We start from the raw sequence: 21642 nt of genomic DNA, 5'->3' as shown, positions 1-21642 counted from the left end.
ACAATTTTTAAATTTTTTGTGTCTGTTGGCAACGCGTTTCTGGTAATCTCCGGAACAGTTGGACTGATTTTGACAGTACTATGACGGGAAGGTAGCTGATGCAAGTATAGTCGCGGGCAACCGATAGTTGAATATAAAAATGGCTTGATAAATCAATTAGACATCCTTTCCCGTTTTAGTTTTCTCGATTAAGGCTTAGTAAAGCCAAATAAATGAATAAAATCTTTACCTGACAATTAATATTTATTTAATTATGTAAAGATTTAAGTAGGTAGATACGTAACGTGTCACTAAAGTTTCAGCCAATTAAGGGGTAAGGCAGAATGTGCCATTTTTGGTATGAGTTCGACTTGACAGCGAGTCAGCGCTTACGAGATGTAAGCGCTTACGTGTCGCAAGGTCCGGTGGGCGACGCGACACACGTCAAGGTGCGATGGGGGCAAGGGGTGGCGGGAACGGGGGAGACGGGCGCCTTCTCCGCGCCGCGACGCGAGCGCAGCAGCCACAGACCGCAGCCATCGCTTTAGCACAGACTGCGCGACACACTCGCGAGCGGCGCGCGCGCATTACCCCGACACGAACGACTCTCGCGACGGTATACATTACATGGCAAAGCGTTAATATTATGTGATAAAGTTTATTTTTTAATTTAAAATATTTAATCGTTACAATTTTAAGAATCTCGTATTTTAAGAAGAGTTTTATTATAGTTTTTAACCGTGCGATACAGTGCTAAACAAAATGACTATAAAGAATAAAAAGACTAAACAATCAAAAGCGTCCGAAGTGACCTCATCGAGCAGTGCTTCGAGCAGTGTCCAAAAGAGTAGCACGTCCACTGTGCAGAAGAGCAGCAACACGCTTCAGAAGGTCAGCTCGACAGGTAAAAAGATTCGCTACATCGATGTAAAGGTCGAGGAGGACGACCCGCTTATGATTACCGATGTAACCGATCATGCTTCTATAACCGGCTCCACAATATCTGAGCACTACAACAGCCATCCGCATTATATCATAACGGAAGCGCCCTCGGTGTCTGATTTATCTCAGATAAGATCCCACGAGCATAACATAAGTGACATGGCTCAGTCCACCACCGGTGAGTTCGTTTCTAATTCCGTGCTGCAAGAGTCCTCCTCAGTGCACCAGCAGAGCTCAAAGAGTGAGATAGTTCAATCTTCATCTACTTCAGTACAACATTCTAATTCGAGTCATAGTCAGACATTTGATAGAACTGTGGACTCCTCTGCTGAGAATCAGACCCTGAACACTGCTTTTATTGACAGTACTACGTACGATGCTACAGGATCCAACACCTACACCAGAAGACCTCAGGGCGCAAATGCAACTAATTCGTTGCTCCAATCGGAACGCGAAAATGCAACCAACACACAATCTACACAACAATCGTTTATATCTCGTCGAGATATGAAAAATAATTTCTCAAAAATAACTGATAAGAAATTTGTTAACCAACGCGAGAAGGACACTTATCATTCCCCTGCTGGCTCGAAGAGAAGTCAGACCGTTAAATCGGATTCGAGAAACTTTTACGAAGTAGAAGGAACCTTAGATCGGAATAATAAAACGACCGAATTCAGTTCGACGAATCAGAGAAGTGAAAATACAAGTAGCAGTGTTACTAAATCGTCTTCTTCCTCGTACGTCGTTGAAATTGTTGACGGAAAAGAACGGATTATTGACAGTTCGAAAAGGGAGTGGGGCGATGCTAAAGAGCACTCATCGAAAGAAGCTTATGCAAGTGTAAGTGGCACCAATGTTACTCCTCAATCCGTTCACAGCCAACAAAACTATGATATGAAATCTAAATATGACACTGGAAAAGACGGTGATCAACCTAAAAGTGAAATGACTATTAGAGAGGACTCTAAACTCGTCAAAGATGGAGCTCAAATCTCTTCACACCAGAATGTTATTTCACATAAGGACAATCTCAAACAGATTAAGTCAACTCAAGACCAGATGTTGACGCGTGACAATGTGCAGCACACTAACATGACGTCACTTCAGCAGGACAATCTTCGACAGATTAAATCAACACAAGACCAGATGTCGACACGTGATAATGTGCAGCACTCTAACATAACGTCACGTCAGCATGACAATCTTCAACATATTAAATCAACGCAAGACCAGATGTCAACCCGTGACAATGTGCACCACACTACCACGACGTCTGACGTATCCAACACTGTGCAAAGCAACACAAATGTCGTTGAAAGCAGTACATCTACTAATGAAACTACCAGTTTACAAAGACGCAATCAAAACACCAGGACAGATTCCTCAAACTTCTATGGCTATGATACAACAATCCAAAATGAACTCAGAAAAGTAGGAGATATTTTAGATGTACGAGATACGGATAGTATAAACTTTTCAACGAAAATACTAAAAAGTAACACCAGTAGTGCTCAAGAGGCGTCGACATCATCGTATGTGTTAGAAGTAGTCGATGGCAAGCAAAGAATTGTCGATAGCTCTCACAGGGAATGGGGAGACAGTAAGGAACTTTCAACCCATGAAAAAAGTCATCACGTCAGTGGTCCTGGGATAAAGCCGGAACATGAATATACTAGACATGTGTTAGATAAAGAATCTTATTATGACACCGGCAAAGATGGTATACCCAAAAGTGCAACCCATGTTGCAGAAGAATCTGCTTTGTATAGAGATGGCAAAGAAATTGCTTCCACAAGAAATGTATATTCTGGAGATTTCACAAAGAAACCTGCGATTACAGAACCGCCTACAAGTGGAGTTGATGAGCGAGGTAGAATCATAAGGGAGCCAACGGACAACACTGTGTATTCTGATACGCATAAAACAACATCAACGGACAGAAGAAGTGACAAACGTGATGTTAAAGATGTAACCAAAACGACGGAGTTTATCACAAAAGAACAGCAAAACCTTAGTAAGGAAAGTACTTCAAAATCCACTTCAGAGACTAAAGACACTCTCACCACCTATGAGAGAAGTACAGGAACATGGAATGGAAAGTTTGTCTACGAGACAGATGATGACAGACCTAAACGCCCTAAAGATATGTCGCCTTTTGGTAAGCCGGAGCAACCACGTCATCATCTGAAGCGACAAGACACACACGACAATATAATATTGACATCAAAAGATATTAAAGACTTTACATCTATAAGTGACTTGCGGAAAATTATCGAGACGTCATCTTCGAACAAAGATGTTACAGTGAGCAACAAAAATATTGTGATTAGAAGAAATATTGACGATAGGGTATTGAAAGACATTATCGAAACCGTGAAGAAGTATCCTTTCAAGAGAATCGACAAAGTGACTTTTGGTACAAAAATAAACGAAGACGTTAAAGATCTTTACGAAGGTGTAGACACGGAGCAAATAAATGTAATAAAGACAACCAACGCTGACTTAATTAAAAAATCATACGAAATTGATAAAACTAGAAGTCAAGTAGAAGTAACGCGTTATATAACCGAAAATGGTGTTACAAGGAAAGTAACGACTTATGAAGATGCTAAAGAGGACGAAAAAGTTAAAACCGATGTTTTTGTAGACAATAGCGAGTTAGACATCAAAAACTTGGTAAGTGGTATTTTGATTAACTTTATCAAAGTTTTAAATGCTATCTATGCAAGTTCATATTACTTATGTTTTAAATACTTTTTAGAAGGATGTCCGCACAGTTCGAGACGTACGGGAGTACGACGTCGTAGATCATGCGATCACCGACACCACGAGACAGGACATCGTCACCACCGTTTACGATGAGACCATCATTGATGATAGGAAAACGGTGCGCGACGACAGGACTGTTGTCGAGAAGACCGTCTACATTGACGAAACTAGGCCCAAACACGGCGGCCCTAAGAAACCAGAGAAACCTGTTATTAAGGAGCAGTGCATCTGCGAAATCTGTACTTGTGGGTGAGTACACTAATACTTATTTTTACCATTAGTTTATAGAGTAAATAAATAAAACATCATAATTAATATCGTTGCTAAATATCACACCTAAAAGGATGTAGATAAATGTAATCCTTTAAACAGAAGTGTTCTTAGTAAAGATTTTTACCCAAAATGTAGTACACAACTTCCATGTTAACATCAAAAAGTCAATACAGTAGAATATAATTGGTATTTTCAGTACATTGCATTGAGTAATTTATGAACGTAGCTCGTCATAGCTAAACGAGTCTCTATTGTGTTTACCGCAGGTCATTCTGGTAAATTTAAAATTGATGAATGGTCATTATTCATTACTATTTTATGCTACAGAATATGCCTAAATATAGTAGCTTCGTAATATATTTTAAAACATTACAGTTTTATTAAAAATTTGAGGAAAGCCGAAACTTTGAAAAACGTGAAAACAATAAACGAATTATCGTGATATTTTTAACTTATCTTTTATGCAGATATGAAATTTTTTAAAGATAAGATTCATGAGGAGCGGTTACTGAAAACTGATATAAGGAACATATATTGATACAGTTTAATACTCTGATAACATTTTTTTATAATATAACATATTTATGTTTTTTAAACAACTTTTAAAGGCGAAAATACATTAAAACGAATGATGTCATTTATCAAGAAGTGTAATTATTGTGTTCGTTGGCTTTTATTGTTATTTTATCGTGTATTAGTCGCAATACCTATTTAACGAGTGTCATTGCTGTGTTTAGTCAATCGTTTAATTATAATTAGTAGTTTTTTCAACACAAAAAATATCTAATTCGGTTTTTTACAAGATATATTATTAAAAATAATTTTACAGATGAAGTAATTGATAACTTTATGGCAATTTCCTTCCTCTCATGTCTTTTATTCCAATTAGTTAGGAAGGTCTGAGTGAACAAATCAAGCTCATGGTATTTAAGCTTCGTTGTTCCTAATTCGTTAATAATATCAGAGTACAGGCGTCGGCGTCGCTAAACTACTTGATTACGGACGCCCCTAAACTCTTCATGTAAACGATTTTGATTACGTAAGGCTTTGTACTATACGGTAAATGCGAGGTGGCGTCATCTGACATACAAAAGATTTAGGTACATTGTCTCCAATGATTTTATTATCTGTGAAGTAACAAATGCCAAATAATTTGTTTTGTTTAATAACAAACGTCAAAAATAGACATCGCTGCGTGCCAAGTTCATGGTCAACGTTACGAATGATTTTTTTTCTTTTAGATAAATACTTCGAAATTTTTAACGTAATTATATAAAAATTTATACGTCGTCTGTTGTCTCTGGGTTGCAAGACGGCATACTCAATCATTTTTTTATCTATGTAAACAAAAATTTCAAAAGAAAAGATATTACGAAAAATTTATAAGATTAAGAACTACAAAATCTATAACGTTAATGACCGATCCTATTTTTTCTCATAAAATTGTACAATACTTTAAAGTGGTAAGCAAAAATGAAGAAATGCGTATAGACAATGTTACATAACTTTAATTCGCCATAGTAAATTGCATGCCGTGATCACAGATTATTTTGGCTCAATGTCTTGCTTGGCTAATCTAATATCTTTCGTTTTCGAATGTTTAACCTTCAATTGTTTTTAAGTAACATACCAAACGAACAAGCCTCTCCTGTGTTCAAGACAAGTGAACTATTAAAATCTACTTAGAAATAGTAACCAATAAATGGAATCTTAATGTGTGTCGTTAACGTCAGAAGTGGTAGGCGATTGCCTTATGGTAGATATGAGTAATACTGAAGCAGTAATGGTTCTGTTCAATCCTTATGCGGATGCGTAGGAGTTTATCGAACCGAAAGCTATTAGCATCGCCCTCAATACCAGACTCGTTTAGATAGTCTGACAATTCGAAGCCGAACTCTTCATCTAAAAACAGCTGTGATAATTTGAACGAATGTCTTTGTAACATAAGTCAAGACTGACGATACAAAAATATATTGACGTCTCTCTTGTTCTCACTGAAACAATTGAGACGACAATACTTTTTTCTTCCAGTGTTTAGGCAATTAGAGTTCACAGTAGTGTCAAAGTTCAAAATACCTTTGTCTAATGACAATACTTTAAAATAACAGTCATGCTATTGATAACAATGTCTTGTTTTCCCGTAATAGGTTATCGGACAGACAACAAATATTTGAAAGTATAGACAATTATTTATTTTTGAGGTTAGGTGCACAAATAGATTGTGTAAGTCCAGACATGAGTGTTCAACATATTATTTAAATTATAAATGAGTCGGATTTCCTTATGATGTCATACTTTGATTTTTATTATACATAGAAAAATTATCATGCTTTATGAAATAATATTAAGAGGCAAATATTATATCAAATACTCATATAAAATTATTAGTAATCCCCTTATTCTCTTTAAAAAAAAATGAAACAACAATATTTTAATACAACCCACAATAATGATGTCATTGGTATCACACAAAAAATATGTTTTTATCCAAGTACATTGAAATAATGTGAATACAGAAGTAGCTACATATTAAATATTGGTTTATCTTTACGCAGGTTATACAAAGAATGTAAAAACTACAATTTCTCATGTTTTATTGTTCAAACGTTGCCAAGAGTCCTTGAGTGAGGTCAACCTGACATACAGAGTTACGGACGACGCATAGCGACTTGTGTACACTTTACCCATCGGCCCGTAAATTACTGTCGGATATTATTTACGTTATATTCTTATGATATAAAACATAAAACCGCTCTGTTAGATTCAATTCGATATTGGAACACATTAGCGAATTATTTTTAGAGTGTGAAACACTAAATACCAATAATTTTTGCCTTTCATTATTTTAAATACCCATTAATGATGTAATAGTTCGTTGTTTACGTAGGACTTACTACAGTTTTTATGGTTTTCTATTTACTATTAAAATTGCTACTATTTAAAGATTATTGGACATGTAAGTATGTACAATCGGGGAATCTGGTGGTGTTCTAGCCTAAAAGCTACATTCCTTTGAACGTGTTGTACACATTGAGACGACGTTGGGACAAAAACCAACAGGACGCAGATTTTAAATATCTTTAATTGCTTTTTTTATTAATTGGTTATTTGTAAGAAGAGGTGGATTTTATCCGGTTATAAGAAACAATGCATGTGTACTGTAAATTAAACACCGCTGATTTCCGCGACTGTACCTGTACCTATACCTAGTAGGTATGTGGTTATGTTCATACAATAGTACTTACTAGTATTAACTATTAAAAAGAACTTGTTAGAAACCATCTGCTTATTAAAAATGGGGACAGGTGTTGCAATAACAATTAATGTTATTTTTGGTAGACTTACTTTAGAACACATGAATATAAAATGACGGAATACTTTCGTGAAATACGGTTTGTTACATTTGCGAATATCTTGCTTATCTGTTGCTAAGAACAGGTTTTATTATCGCTGTATTCGTGTGAAGGAACTCGACGTCGGTCGATCTTAAATCGTACCTCACCGCGCCAGGCACTTATACAACTTGCATTCTAATCGTTAACTAAAATAATCTAGCTTTATGTTGTAAACTAAGAACTAAATATACTATGTTAGTAGTGCTAAAACTTCACACTTGTACTTATTATAACATTCAAACTTAGTAGCGGCTTGGGTGGTTTATGTCTACTGTAAGTGTGGATAAGTGTGAACATGAGTATATTCCAAGCAGCTATAAAGTTTGGATGATACTATAGCAGATAATATTACTTAATCTTTTATTAATAAGTCGGCATATTAGCGAAAACTCTTTGAAGTAAATAACATCTATAATTGTTTTTAAAATAGCATTCAGACTCCGATTAATTATAAAAAAATCATGATGTATATTATAAAAAAAAATCCCCCGTCTTGTTTTATCTTTATAAAAAAAAACAAATAAATATTATGAAATAATTGTATACGCTATAAAATAAACTTAATAAACATGTATGAATCACGTTTGTCGTGTGCGGAGTGGAGTATACATTTGTTGTGTAACGAACTGGTGCTCGCAGTTCCGTCTAATCAACCTGTTTAATAAGACCGAATAGAGTTAACCTATTTGCGGTCTGAACGCAACTATGCTCACTATTGGCTTTCACGACATTCTATTCGACTCGTCGACATTATTTACAATTAGCTGTCGCCCGCGACTCCGTTCGCGTGTAATTAAAAAACTTAATTTGTACCCTATGGGCTCTTCCGAGCTATGTTCTTTCTTCTATGTTGTTCAGCGAGATCCATGCTACTATTCAGGAGATACCTTCAAACATCCATCCAATCGCTTTTATTATATTAGTTCAATTATACATTTATAGTAATGTAGAAATACAAAAACAATTTCTTTTATAATTACCCTTTTAATAAGAACATTATCTAGAAATGTTACTGTTTTTTTACTGGGGAACACTTATATTGTGCCATCCTTTTTATTATATTTGAACAATAAGGGATAAAAATATGATTTAGGTAGTGGAAATAAGCGGTTAATGTTTCAAGCTTGCTTGCCTTTTATTTAAATAACGTTAGATCAGCTACTTATCTTAAATTGTCGCAATCGCCAAGTAAATCCTGTGATCAGGTTTTTAATTTATTCATATTAGAGATTTAGAAGAAAACTTAACTTGTCAGAGATTGGTAGAAAGTGAAGCGAGTTATTTTAACTATATGTTAGTATTAGTTGTTATTTCTCGTGTCTAAATTATTAAGTAAATAGACTTAAGTTAGCTAATTAATTCGTATGAAAGTTAATTGGAATATTGTAGAATAAGTAAAAACTTGAATTATTTTGTTTTTATTAAGTTACGATACGTTTGAATATAATATAAAAGAGGTTATCGGTTAATAAAATACGACAATTGAACAACAGTTAAATCACGTTTATTTTTGTTGTGTCGTATGTTAATCGATGCACTCATTGCTTTAGTCATAAATGCGTCCATGATGGGTAAATTACTTTATTTGTATCTTCATTTATACATAAACTATTGTGTTTATTATTTTATAGGTTATGTTACAAAACAACGATAACCTTAACATATTCCACAGTGGGATAAAATAGGGTAAAAAACTTTAGGATTAAAAAGAAAATAAGAAATACATTACCACCCTGTCTATTTTTATATTCTTGCAACGCGGAATTTCCAATGGTTTCTAAAAGTTAAATAAACAATATTCGTTTAATAACTGGGCAACGTCCGAGTATAAAATTACCTTAGTCATGAGCTGTATGGACTTAATAAATATTAAATACATGAATCCTCTTATCACCAGTATTATATCATTGCCAATTTCGTGTCTGGTGTCTAACAAATTCTGTATAAACATGGAATTTTGATTGCCTAAAATATGGAGCCATATTAAATTTGGATTCCTTACCTTTGGAGTTTTCTTCTAACAAATCACCAATCCAAAGCATATTGTTATATTTCTTATAGACTATGAAAGGCACACGCACAAAAAAATTCTGGCCATAGACACTGGGCACCATTTAGGAGTCATTTGTATAGGTTATATGACCATAGAGTATGCACGTACTCGCGTGTGACGACAGGTACTCCGTACGTGTTCAAAAGCATGACGGATTGTTATTGTGTATTGCAACACTAGTTGTAGCAGAAACCCCTTTGTGTGCTCATCTTTGTTGCCTATCATTCACAAAGCGACGTATTGACAAATTTTTATTTATTGTCTTAATTGTTAATGCTATATCTACGCACACAAAAAAAAACTTACAACTATGTAAAATTTTAGCGTGATACGTTGAGCCGTTCTGTAGATACCTTTTAATTAACATCTATCCGACCATCCATAGATAATTTTTTACATTCGCAGGCTATGTTCTACATATATGTCAAGGCTATTTTCATTCTTCCAGGAGATCCGATGAGCTTTTCTGGAGATACCTTCTAACAAACCAAGAAACATTCATCCATCCATATATCTAAAGATTCGCATTTGTAATATTAGTAAGGAGTAAGATTTTCAATTCACGTACGACTTTTTTGAGAAAAGCATTGTTTGGTAGTACAATTTAACTTTCAAATGACTTTATAGTTGGTCGATGGTTTGTGCAAACATACATACAACAGTTGAATACTAAATAGCATTTTGTTTTGTTATTAAATTTCACTGTTGAATTGTTAGCAAATGTTCATAGAGCATTGTCACATGCCTAGCTTAGTACGTGACTAGATTTGTGTGATGATTAGCTACCTAGGTGTCCTGTATTCTGTGCACGTGGGACCTCTACACAACTGTACATGTAAGATAGCCAAATACATTTATACAGCCCTTTTATAGGATGCGATACAATTAAAACTAATTGCTGTTGACATGTTATTGCAGTCACGCAAACGCAACATTTTTGGTTATGATCTTTTTATAATAGAAGAGATAGAAACTAATAAATTGTAAAAAATCTTACTTCCTACTTATAAATGCGAATGTTTAGATGGATAGATGAATGTTTGTTTGAAAGTATCTCCAGAACGGCTGCATGGATCTCGTTGAAATTTGGCATAGATGTAGAACATAGCCCGGAAGGACACAGAGCCTACTATTTTTTTTTAACTCCGCGCGGACGTAATCGCGAGCGATAGTTTGTCTTGACATAAAATCAAGTCGTAATCAAAACGCCTGGTGTCGACTTATGTTACTTTTGCCTCTTTTACCGGGGAAAATAAATTTTATTAATACATATGTATACAATATACGTATAAATTATACAATATTCATTCTGTTGTTTATGTTCAATACTGAATAATGTCTTTCAGAGATAACATTAACCTTGACTTTGTCCCACGGTCATATACCTAAGTGAAAATGAGTCAATTCATTATTTATTTGATTTAATAATTTAACTTCTTCGCTACAATTCGATGTATTTGTTAACGAAACGTGGTATTGCTCGGTTTTTATAAATGTATAAACAATACGACTCGCCGCGTCGACGATACCGAGAAATTTGTAACGCGATTTACAAGTATTGTATGCAAATTTTGAGTGGGAGCGTTCCGCGAGACGGGACCAACTTTTACCCACATTGTGGCTGTACCACAGAGTATACACGAAGTTATTCTGATTTAAAAATAAAAAAATCAATATCTAAATCCTTATTTTCAAATTGTAATGTTGCGTTAAGGAGATATATTTATTTCATCTCTAAATTTCGATTGAATTCAAAAATAAACGTGAAAAAAATGAAATTCGAATTTTTAATAGAACTATTTTATCTTGTATTTAATTGTACTGATGAATAATAAGAGTCCAATATGCTGGAAGAATAGGTTATCGCATCATGACATTAGCTACAATAAACATCTTGTTCCATAAATTGCATCTCACCACTTGTGTACACAACTGTACTGATATCATCAACGTATCTAATGTGAACAATAAGTAAGTCTGTCGCTCCATCTCGCCCACTCGTTGCCTCAATTGAAAAATCTACTTCGTCTTTAAATTGACCTTAACATCGCCTTTAGAAATTGTTGGACGATCTCAATCTTTATTGCGTCTTCCACGTTTGAAATCATATATGTTTCTTTCACAGATATTCTTTTTAGGTTATCTTACAAAAAATATTATACTAAAAGTAAGTAAGTAAGTAATAAGTACAAAATGCACTGCTATTTATAGTCCTCGATATACGAGGCAAGAATACAAACCATAAATAATAATAATATTATTAAATAAAAAAAAATGGAATATTGAAATGGAAAGTTTGTGGTGTTGATACTTTCTAGAGTTTAAGTCGCGATAATTCCTTGTTTTTATAGTTTGTAAAGGGGCAATTGATATCAATAATGTATTACCCCAGCATTGGGTGAAGGAGTCTGCACTCTGCATGTCATGTTCGTGTTATCTTTGTGTGAGAGATATGTAAAAGACGGGGCATTGTAAATAAAATCAGAGCGGCAATTAGAAAGATACGAGTGTGAGTGCCAGGCTCGCCGAGGCTCGACCTCAGCGTGCTATTCGCAGCGGTGATCTCATAGCGCCCACTACGTCCTCGCTTAAACTCGTTTCTTATACTTGTTTACTTGCGTTCATAACAGCGTTTTTCAAAGGCGGAGACTACATCGAATAAGGCATACGTCATCTGCCTTTTTTCATCCGGCGACCAAATTTAAGTTTCATCCTGAATAAATCTCTGGAACTTTAGAGGTTATTAAACCTTTTACTTAAAATTAACTTAATGAACGGAAGTTTTCTGTCAATTTTAAAGGTTGTCTAAGTGTAGTTAATGGTAAAATACCTCTATTCATTCTAAATGCAGCATTCCTTATCTTCCCTTAAATTAATCTTACTAATATTATAAACGCAAAAATTTACATGGATGGATGGATGGATGTTCGTTTAAAGGTACCTCCAGAACTGCTGCAAGGATCTCTAGCCTGAAAGAAGAACACATAGGCTACTAATTAAGTTTTTTTTAATTCCGCGCAGATGCAGTCGCAGGCGACAGCTAGTATGGAATAAAGTTTAGGTCTGTTTATTGCTATTAATGTTTCATGTACAAAAAAAAAAGGTTTTAGTTATAGAGTGGGAGTAAGGAGGCAAATATGTATATTGTACGTTTGTAAAACACTGGATATAACATGTTTATTGTGTCTGCCATTTTGTGTTACAAATTCATGAATTCTTATCACGCGCGTTAAACCTTGAAAGCGATTATTTGCGTCAAAGCGACAGATGAACTCACGGCATTTTCTACATTCCGTGACTTTCTTATTATCACTATTTGTATATATGTATATGTAGTCATTGTAAAAAGATGACGTCACATCAAGGGTGCAACTTTGAGTAAAAAAAATCGTGTAAAAAATCAAAGGTTCGTGTTCCTTGTGTATTGTTATGACAGCAGGATCATAACTGCAAATAGCAAATACAATCCGAAATAGAGTTACGAATTACCTATATTAAAAGTCGGAGTTAATGTAATATGTATTAAGTAATATTCAGGAAGTCAATACGGTTTATGGTTGCTGAAAATGGTTACGAAATGTCTGGTGACAAAACAAATATGGCTTCGCTAAAGAACGACCCGAATAACGCTGGAAAGTTGCTGCGCGGACGACGCCTAAAATGGCGCGCCACAGCCAACTAAGTATGGTTTTCAAGTATTTAGGTCTTCGCGAGAATACATTTCTTTATATACTATGTATAAGGAAAACAATTTAATTTATATTAACAGATGCCTCCTAACCTCATTTGTAGTAAACAGTTCTCTAGGGAACGAACATCATTTTTATATTCTATGGAAACATATTAATAAAGTTGATCCACATAATTACGAGAACAATATTGCTGTCACCTATATATAATGTCTATTCCAAACCAACGTGGATCCTTGTCAAATTGATTTATCCAAAATGAAATGGATATCGAACTTTCATATCGTTAGATCAAATCTGCTAATATCTCTTTTTTTCTAAAATTTATTAATTTACTAATATTTCTTGTACCATATCAACTAAGTTCGAGGCTTCTTCTAGGATATGGTTTAGAACAATAGTTGAATGGCGAGACTCGAACTGTCAACCATCTGATGGGAAATCCGTATTCTTAATCATTAGGCTATTGGCGCTTCAGTTGACGCTTATGTCCCGAGAAAGTTTTTTAAATACTTAATCTGATTCTATGGCATACTAATATTTAATTTATATGACACTATTATGACATGTTATTTGTTTCATAAGAACGTGGTAAGCATACATGATGATAGGCGTATCCTTTTACGATGTTGCTAGGATTTTTATTACTTTAGTAACTCGTTAGTACTTGATTTACCACAAGCAGGTCGATTTGATATCATGTAATTACATACATCGTATTTTCAATCGCTTACGTAACAATAATATGTGTATTAGAACATTTGTTATCTCTTTTTTCCCAAAGAGAATGAGTGGGATGACTATATGTTTATATTCACGGAGTCACGGTAACTTTATTTGGAAGTAATTTTATGTTTTCACACTTTTATAAATTATCACCTTCTTAAGTAAATCAGGGTCATGTCACGGACACTTATCGATTATTTTTGTCCTTCAGTCCTATATTTATCACATCAAATAAAGTTTTACAATACAAAAATAAATGGATATACCAAATTCAATGTAAATGATACGATCTTATATGTTAGATGTGTTTTGTTAATCCAAAACGGAGGGAGTCGTGGCAAAAAGCTAGTCAGATTATATTTCATGATTATAAATAACACTATGAGTTCTTTTTCTTCGTAAAGTATTGCAGATTATTATTATTCAGAGACACTAAAAAGTGTGTAGGTGTAAGAACTGTTAGACAGGCTGTCACTAATGCCAAGCTATAGAAGGTCGTCGACCATATGGTCGCCGCGCCGCCGACACTATCACTCTATTCACTAACATATGACTACAATTTGTTATGTAGAAACCTATTATCCTATCAAATTATTATAAATACTAGCTGTCGCCCGCAACACCGTCTGCGCGGATTTAAAAAAAAAGTAATCTATATCTGTATCAAATTTCATCGACATCTGTTGAGCCGTTGTGCAGATATCTTCTAACAAACATCAATCTTCGCATTTATAATATTAGTAAGGTGTCGTTTTACATCGAATAATGAAATAAAAATATTCATTTTAAGTAGCTTTTAACTTAGTTTTAATTAGTGTTAATTAATTTCTCTTTCATATGAGTGCTTTGTTAAGGTCAAGATCACCTTTGTAGTTCGCTGAAAGGTTGTGGCGATGTGGGAACGTTTCACGATTGTTAAAGTGGAATATGTACATATATTTGCTGTTGGAGTTAAATTTTATAATAATCACATTTCAAGCATAACGTAAACTGAGTTACTAAGGCCCTAATCACGATTATATTCAGTCTAGACCTAATTAATATTTACTTAATTTATTTGCCTTTGTGTTTATTGATTGGCGTATTAATATTGGGGACCGCATTTCAAATTGTACATTGTTATTTTCGGATTAACAAAACCCAAGGTGTAAATACTTAGTTAAAGATATTGGACATAAAAATTTATATTATTGGTTTGATACATGAGGTCACAATTGCATATAAAAAGCCCACGCTAAATGTGAACGGCCAACATAGCCGATTACGGTGATGCCATAATTTCAAATTACTTCCTATGCTTGATTATTTCGTACTTGAAAAACTTGAATAGGCGGATCACCTTGACAGTCTTGGCAATTGCAAAAAATGCATTGGAAACAAATTGCTTTAATATATTACTTCCAATTTATGTATTTATATTTCATATTAGATGATTCATGATAAATCTAAAACAATGATGAACGAATTATTTTTATCTTTTGTAAAAAAAATGACGTAACAGATTTTTTCTTTTTAACACGTTCAGTTCCACAGCTGTTTACCCATTGGTAAACACGAAGCGCGAGTCGATTGTAATAAACATTTTAAAAAGTGGTAAGCATCTTAAAACATACCTTAATATCTTATAAAGGGATTTATTTAAGCTGCTTTAAATATTTGAACATGTTAACTGGTTAAGGATTACCTGTAGTGTGTTGAAGAAATTATGTTAAGCTATCTAATAGACATTTCAATTCGATATATACCTTGAAATGGAACGTAATAAGTATTTTTTACCTAGCATTTTAAGCACAGATTATAAAAGAAAGTTTTTTTTTAACCAAGCAAAGGGCAAGGAATAAAATGTGTTATATCTTTATTTCTGTACTGAAATAAATTTACAGAAGCATTAGTTATTCGAATATAATTAAACGTATCGTCATTATTCTTGAATCTACAAAAAGCGCATTGTTTTTTGTAAATAAATCTCGCTGGGCTGCTTTTTGAATCACCGGAATTCTGCGTAATAATATTTGAGTGGAGTCGAGTCGGCAGTCGGTTGAGTAATCGTCCCAATATAGAGAGAACATCTTCGATCCTGTCAGCGCTTGCTTAGCCGTGACTCAGACTGCAACAGCATATGCTTTATTCATACCATATGCAAATTGCAGCAAGCACATGCCTCTCTATCGGTATTATGTAGGTGCAATATAGCATAAACTATTTATATTAAACCATAAATTTTTATTTATATATTCTCTATGCCCTATTATATAAAATTATTCAAACTTTCGTGAAACATTATTAAAAACTTTGGTTAGTTGGTTGGTTGGGCTTCAAACTAGTCGGTGCAGACACCAGATAACTATACGCGGGTGTCTAGCTATTTATATTTTAGTTTTTTATAAGGAAATCATTAAAAATAATGCAAAATCAAAGTTATAAGTTCCTAAGAAATACTATCAGAATGATCTCTTAATTATTTCATAATTGTTTATTTGCTTTTTAACTAATCTTTAGTCCAAAAAAACTAAAACTAATTTTCAATCGTGGCAATCTTGTCGATCTTTGAATATTTTTTTTTCTCAATGCATAAGTAAACAACCGAACGACCTATATTACAAATAAGGATAAAAACAACATGAAGTTGTTCAATGAGGTAATTTCTGAATAAGTAACAAGGGCTTCTGTGAACACGCCGACCATGACATATCTGAGTATATTGTTCTGACTCACATGACCTTACAAGACCACACATACGACTTGTGAGAGAAAATAACTCATTACACGTATACGTAGAAAGATAACCCGTTGATTTATGCCTTAAAAATAAATACGTCCTATATACAAAACATACCTAAATAAATAAATGAAGAAAACCCATAAAAGAGAGGGCTATGGTAATAAAAAAAATTATTCTTACTAATCTCACCAATATTGTAAATGCGAATGTTTGTTAGAAGGTATCACTACAACGGCTGCATGGACGTCTCTGAAATTTAGCATTGATTTATGGTCTGGAAGAACACACGGGCAACTAATTATGTTTTTTTTTATCTACACAGAAGGATTCGCGGGCGACAGCTAGTTTATTTATTACTTAACCATTAAACACTTGTATGTCTGCATTTGCATAACAATGATATCATAATATTTTCTCGTACATTTTATCTAACTTATGTGTGTGGAATTCATATATTAGTAAACTTTCTTGCAATTAAACTAAGATAAAACTGGCAGTCAAAATGTTTAAGTTATTCAGAAAGTAATTGCGACGACCATCAGATCAAATATCTTGACTTTAATTCACTTAGGTAAATGTTAAATGTGCTTTAGTGTCATTGACTTAACCAATTAGGTAATATGTAAGTGGTTAGGTACATTTGAGTACTGTCGAAGATGTAAATTACTATATTTATATTTGCTTGAAAATATTGATGACTAACTTGAGCCAGGATTCGCTATAATTTTAATATTGTAGTTAGTTAATAATAGGATATAAGTAAAGAGAAGAATTATGAATATATTGTTGCTATTGTAATAAACAGGATGTTCATACGAGTATCACAATAATACATATAAGATTGTTATTTGTAACGTTTTTCTATAAAAACAAAATAAATTACAAAAAGGAACAAGATACCATCCCTCGTCTATCTAAAATACGCATCATTCATTGGAAGAAAATGACGGGAAAGAAAAATACTTCATATTTTATAGAAAACCGATTACTACTGACTTTTTAAGGACGTAATTACGTAGGACGTGTTTGTTGCGCGTTGCTAGGCGACCGTTTACAATGGCTTGGGCTTTCAATTATCTATCACGTCGATACTGAAACGAAGCTTTTCGATAACGGTTACAATTTTCTATATGTTACACTTTGATTCTGCAATAGCAATTTGATGGGGATTTTTTTTCAAAATCAATCCCATTTTAATAAGTAAGAAAATAAATAAATTCAAAGCTGATAGTAATGTTTATATTTGCCTGATTTAAGATAAGAGACATTTTTTTAAAGAATTATAATAAACAAGCTTTTACTTCTAGAAGTTTCTACCTTCCAGTCCTAATGAAAATTCTTGCATCGCAATAGAGATATCTTGTTACCTAATAAATACTTAAAGCCTATGGTTAAATGAGAACGGCGCTGCAGTAATGAAGGGTTCATTGTGTTCCTTACGATTGCCTGAGTCACAGCTAAATCTGGAATGGCTGGTACATACGCCCACTTAACCCCTTTGCTACGCCTTTGTGCATCACATGTTCTTAACTTTCATTTTACTACAAAATATACATCTAAAGATAAATACGTAAGGACTTTGTAAAATATTTCAAAAGTTGATTCTATAGAAACATATTCATATTGATAATTTCGCACTTTTTTGGATTTAAAGCTGAAACATTAAATCCAGAACTTAAAAAAAAAAACATTTATTTAAACCTATGTATATTGTTATTATAAACGTTATCGCCGACAAAAAAATCATACTATAGTTATGTGAGAAATTTCAGAAGGCGAAGGCAAATTGTGCGGCAGTACACAGCGCGCGTTTGTGTTTAACGGAAGGCTTCCTAGAACAAATATTACTAGCCTCAAAATAATTTAAAAAAAAACTTTAAACGATTACTTAAATGTTATAAACAAATGTATGTGAAGTTAAGCATAAATATGATAAAATAATGTATTACCATTTATGAAATCAGGACTGAAAAGGGCGAAAGCAATGGGTTGTGATTTCGGTGCTATAAGAAATTATTTTAGTTATAGGCATAAACAAATATGCAATTGTCTTTTAAAAAGTGTAAAAAAACAGTAAACCAATATGAGATTTATACAATTAGTACAGTGTATTGTTGTTAACGAAGTGTAATGATGTGAGCAAGATGAATGCGGGTGATGGCCGGATCGCTGATGCTGCCGCCTTTACCTCTGCCTCGAAAATTTCCAATTTATCTACATCCTTATCGATTCAAAAGGTGTGAATAAATATTATGTTCAAAGTTAAATTATTGTACACACCTGAGAAATATTTCTCACAAAATCAAGAGTGTTACACGCAACAGGAAATTGTGATTTATCTCTATATTTTTATTAATGTTTCTAGGCGTCACCGTTGCCCACACAACGATGTCCCGGAGCCATTGTTCGATGTGGAGCACACGACGAGCGTGGTTTCCGCATACAAACAAGATTACGACGAGAAACATGTCAGCCGGACTACTGCCGTTCATCACGAAGACCATCTCCATCTTGAAGGGGACTTTCAAGAACCGGAGCGGCCTCGCTGGCAGCCTGTTGAACGACCCAAACCTAAAAAGCCCGAGGATAATCTCAGACCTGAAGGAGAATTCGAGAGACCGCGTCCGGAAGAATGGAAACCAGGTGAGAGAGCACCCGTTAGGCGCCCAGAAGATAATTTAAAACCGGAAGGAGATTTTGAAAGACGGCAGCCCAAAGAATGGCAACCTGGTGACCGTGCTCCAATTCGTCGACCTGAAGACAACTTAAAACCTGAGGGAGAATTCGACACTCCCACAAAAGAGCCATGGAAACCTGCTGAAAGACAAAAACCCAGAAAGCCAGAGGATAATTTACGCCCAGAAGGCGACTTTGAAAAGCGACAACCTGAAGATTGGCGTCCCGGTGAAAGAGCTCCTGTGCGACGTCCCGAAGATAACTTGAAACCTGAGGGTGACTTCGAAAATAGAAGACCACAGGAATGGGCACCTGGTGATAGAGCTCCTGTTCGTCGTCCAGAAGACAATCTAAAACCTGAAGGTGAGTTTGAGAAAAGAAGACCAGAAGAATGGCGCCCGGGAGATAGGGCTCCGATACGTCGTCCCAATGACAATCTCAGGCCTGAGGGTGATTTTACAACACCCGAAAAAGAGTCTTGGCGACCAGCGGAACGTGCTACACCTAAGAAACCTGTTGATAATTTAAGACCTGAAGGTGAATTTGAAAAACGTCAACCAGATGATTGGCGCCCTGGTGACCGTGCACCAGTACGTCGTCCCGAAGATAACCTATATCCAGAAGGAGATTTTGAAAAACGAAGACCTGAAGAATGGCGTCCCGGAGATAGGGCCCCCGTTCGTCGACCGGATGATAACTTGAGGCCGGAAGGCGAATTTATGACTCCAGAAAAACAACCTTGGAGACCAGCAGAAAGACAAAAACCCAGAAAACCAGAAGATAATTTAAAACCAGAGGGAGATTTTGAGAAAAGGAAACCCGAAGAATGGTATCCAGGTGACAGAGAACCGGTTCGGCGTCCAAAAGACAACCTTAAACCTGAAGGAGAGTTTGAAAAGAGAAAACCCGAGGAATGGCAGCCGGGCGATAGGGCACCAGTACGACGTCCACATGATAATCTTAGACCCGAGGGAGATTTCGAAACACCTGAGAAAGAACCGTGGAGGCCAGCAGAAAGGCAAAAGCCGAAAAAACCAGAGGATAATCTGAGGCCAGAGGGTGATTTTGAAAGGCGCAAACCGGAGGAGTGGCGTCCTGGTGAAAGAGAACCAGTGCGGAAACCTGAAGACAATTTGAAGCCAGAGGGCGAGTTTACAACACCCAAAAAAGATGAATGGAAACCCGCTGAAAGACCGGTACAAAAGAAACCTACAGATAATCTTAAACCTGAAGGAGAATTCACTAAACGTCAACCGGAGGAATTTGTACCAGCCGAAAAATCAATTGTCAAAAAACCGAAAGATAACTTACATCCCGAAGGCGAATTTACTACTAGGAGAACAATAGAAGAAGATTATAAAGTAGTCATTGGAGAAAGGGCCGAAATTATAAGACGTACGGACAACATCATAATGGAAGGTGAATTCACAGGTGAACGAGATTTATATTATTTATTAAAAATACTTTTTTTTCAATCAGTTGCGCTAAGTTGAGTAGAACAGTATTTTATTTCGATTTACAAAAACTACAAGGTAACAAATGATTTGTTTTGTTTACAGATACCACCACATCGAGAACAGAGTATACGGTGAAACCTGTTGAAAGACCAAAACCGGTGCGGCGAAACACTTGGACTAAAATTGAAGGAGACATGACGACCGACACTACTTCAAAATCTGAATTTATAGACTACACTGACACAGTCGAGAGAACTACCTTGGTCACTCGAAAAACAGATAATTTAATAAGAGAAGGTGAAATAGAATTTATAACTTCAAACCAAAATGATTACACCGAAAAGAATGCTATTGTTGAACGTCCTCATCGTCGTCGTACATGGACAAAAGAAGATTTTGATAAGTTTTACTCTACCGAAAATACAGAAACAGTTACGACATCACAAGAGGAGTATAAAACGTATGAGATAATTGATGTCAGACGAAAGAAGATTAAACCTAGCGATAACTTAAAACCAGAGGGCGATTTTGAAACACCACAAATAGACGACTGGCGTCCTGCAGAAAGGCAAAAACCCAAAAAGCCACAGGATAATCTAAAGCCAGAAGGTGACTTTACGACTCCTAAAAAAGATGTGTGGATACCCGCCGAACGTCCAACTCAAAAGAAACCCCAAGACAACTTAAAACCTGAGGGCGAATTCGAACAACCTAAGCATGACGAGTGGCGTCCAGCAGAGAGGCAAACAGCGAAGAAGCCACTTGATAATTTAAGACCTGAAGGTGATTTTACGACTCCCGAAAAGGACCAATGGAGACCAGCTGAACGCCCGACGCAAAAGAGACCGAAGGATAATTTGAAACCAGAAGGAGATTTTGAACAACCTAAACATGAAGAATGGCGTCCAGCTGATAGACAAACACCTAAAAAGCCACAAGACAATTTAAGACCGGAAGG

At 35.1% G+C, this 21642-nt stretch overlaps 1 protein-coding gene across 2 annotated transcripts in view; it reads left to right on the top strand.

The window, feature by feature from the left end:
* The first annotated feature begins 515 nt into the window (after positions 1-515).
* The window catches only part of Sdb (SAXO downstream of blistered), a 28339-nt gene continuing 7212 nt past the window's right edge, over positions 516-21642 (top strand). For both annotated transcript variants that reach the window (XM_013307249.1, XM_013307248.1), the window contains exons 1-4: positions 516-3600; positions 3686-3942; positions 18917-20658; positions 20787-21638. In XM_013307249.1, the coding sequence (XP_013162703.1) occupies positions 742-3600; positions 3686-3942; positions 18917-20658; positions 20787-21638 (5710 nt within the window). In that variant the 5' untranslated portion in view covers positions 516-741. The remainder of the gene's footprint in view (positions 3601-3685; positions 3943-18916; positions 20659-20786; positions 21639-21642) is intronic.

Source organism: Papilio xuthus, unplaced genomic scaffold (assembly GCF_000836235.2).
Source record: "Papilio xuthus unplaced genomic scaffold, Pxut_1.1 DF828142.1, whole genome shotgun sequence".
Taxonomy (NCBI): Eukaryota; Metazoa; Arthropoda; class Insecta; order Lepidoptera; family Papilionidae; genus Papilio; species Papilio xuthus.
This window is presented reverse-complemented; position numbering and strand designations above follow the sequence as displayed.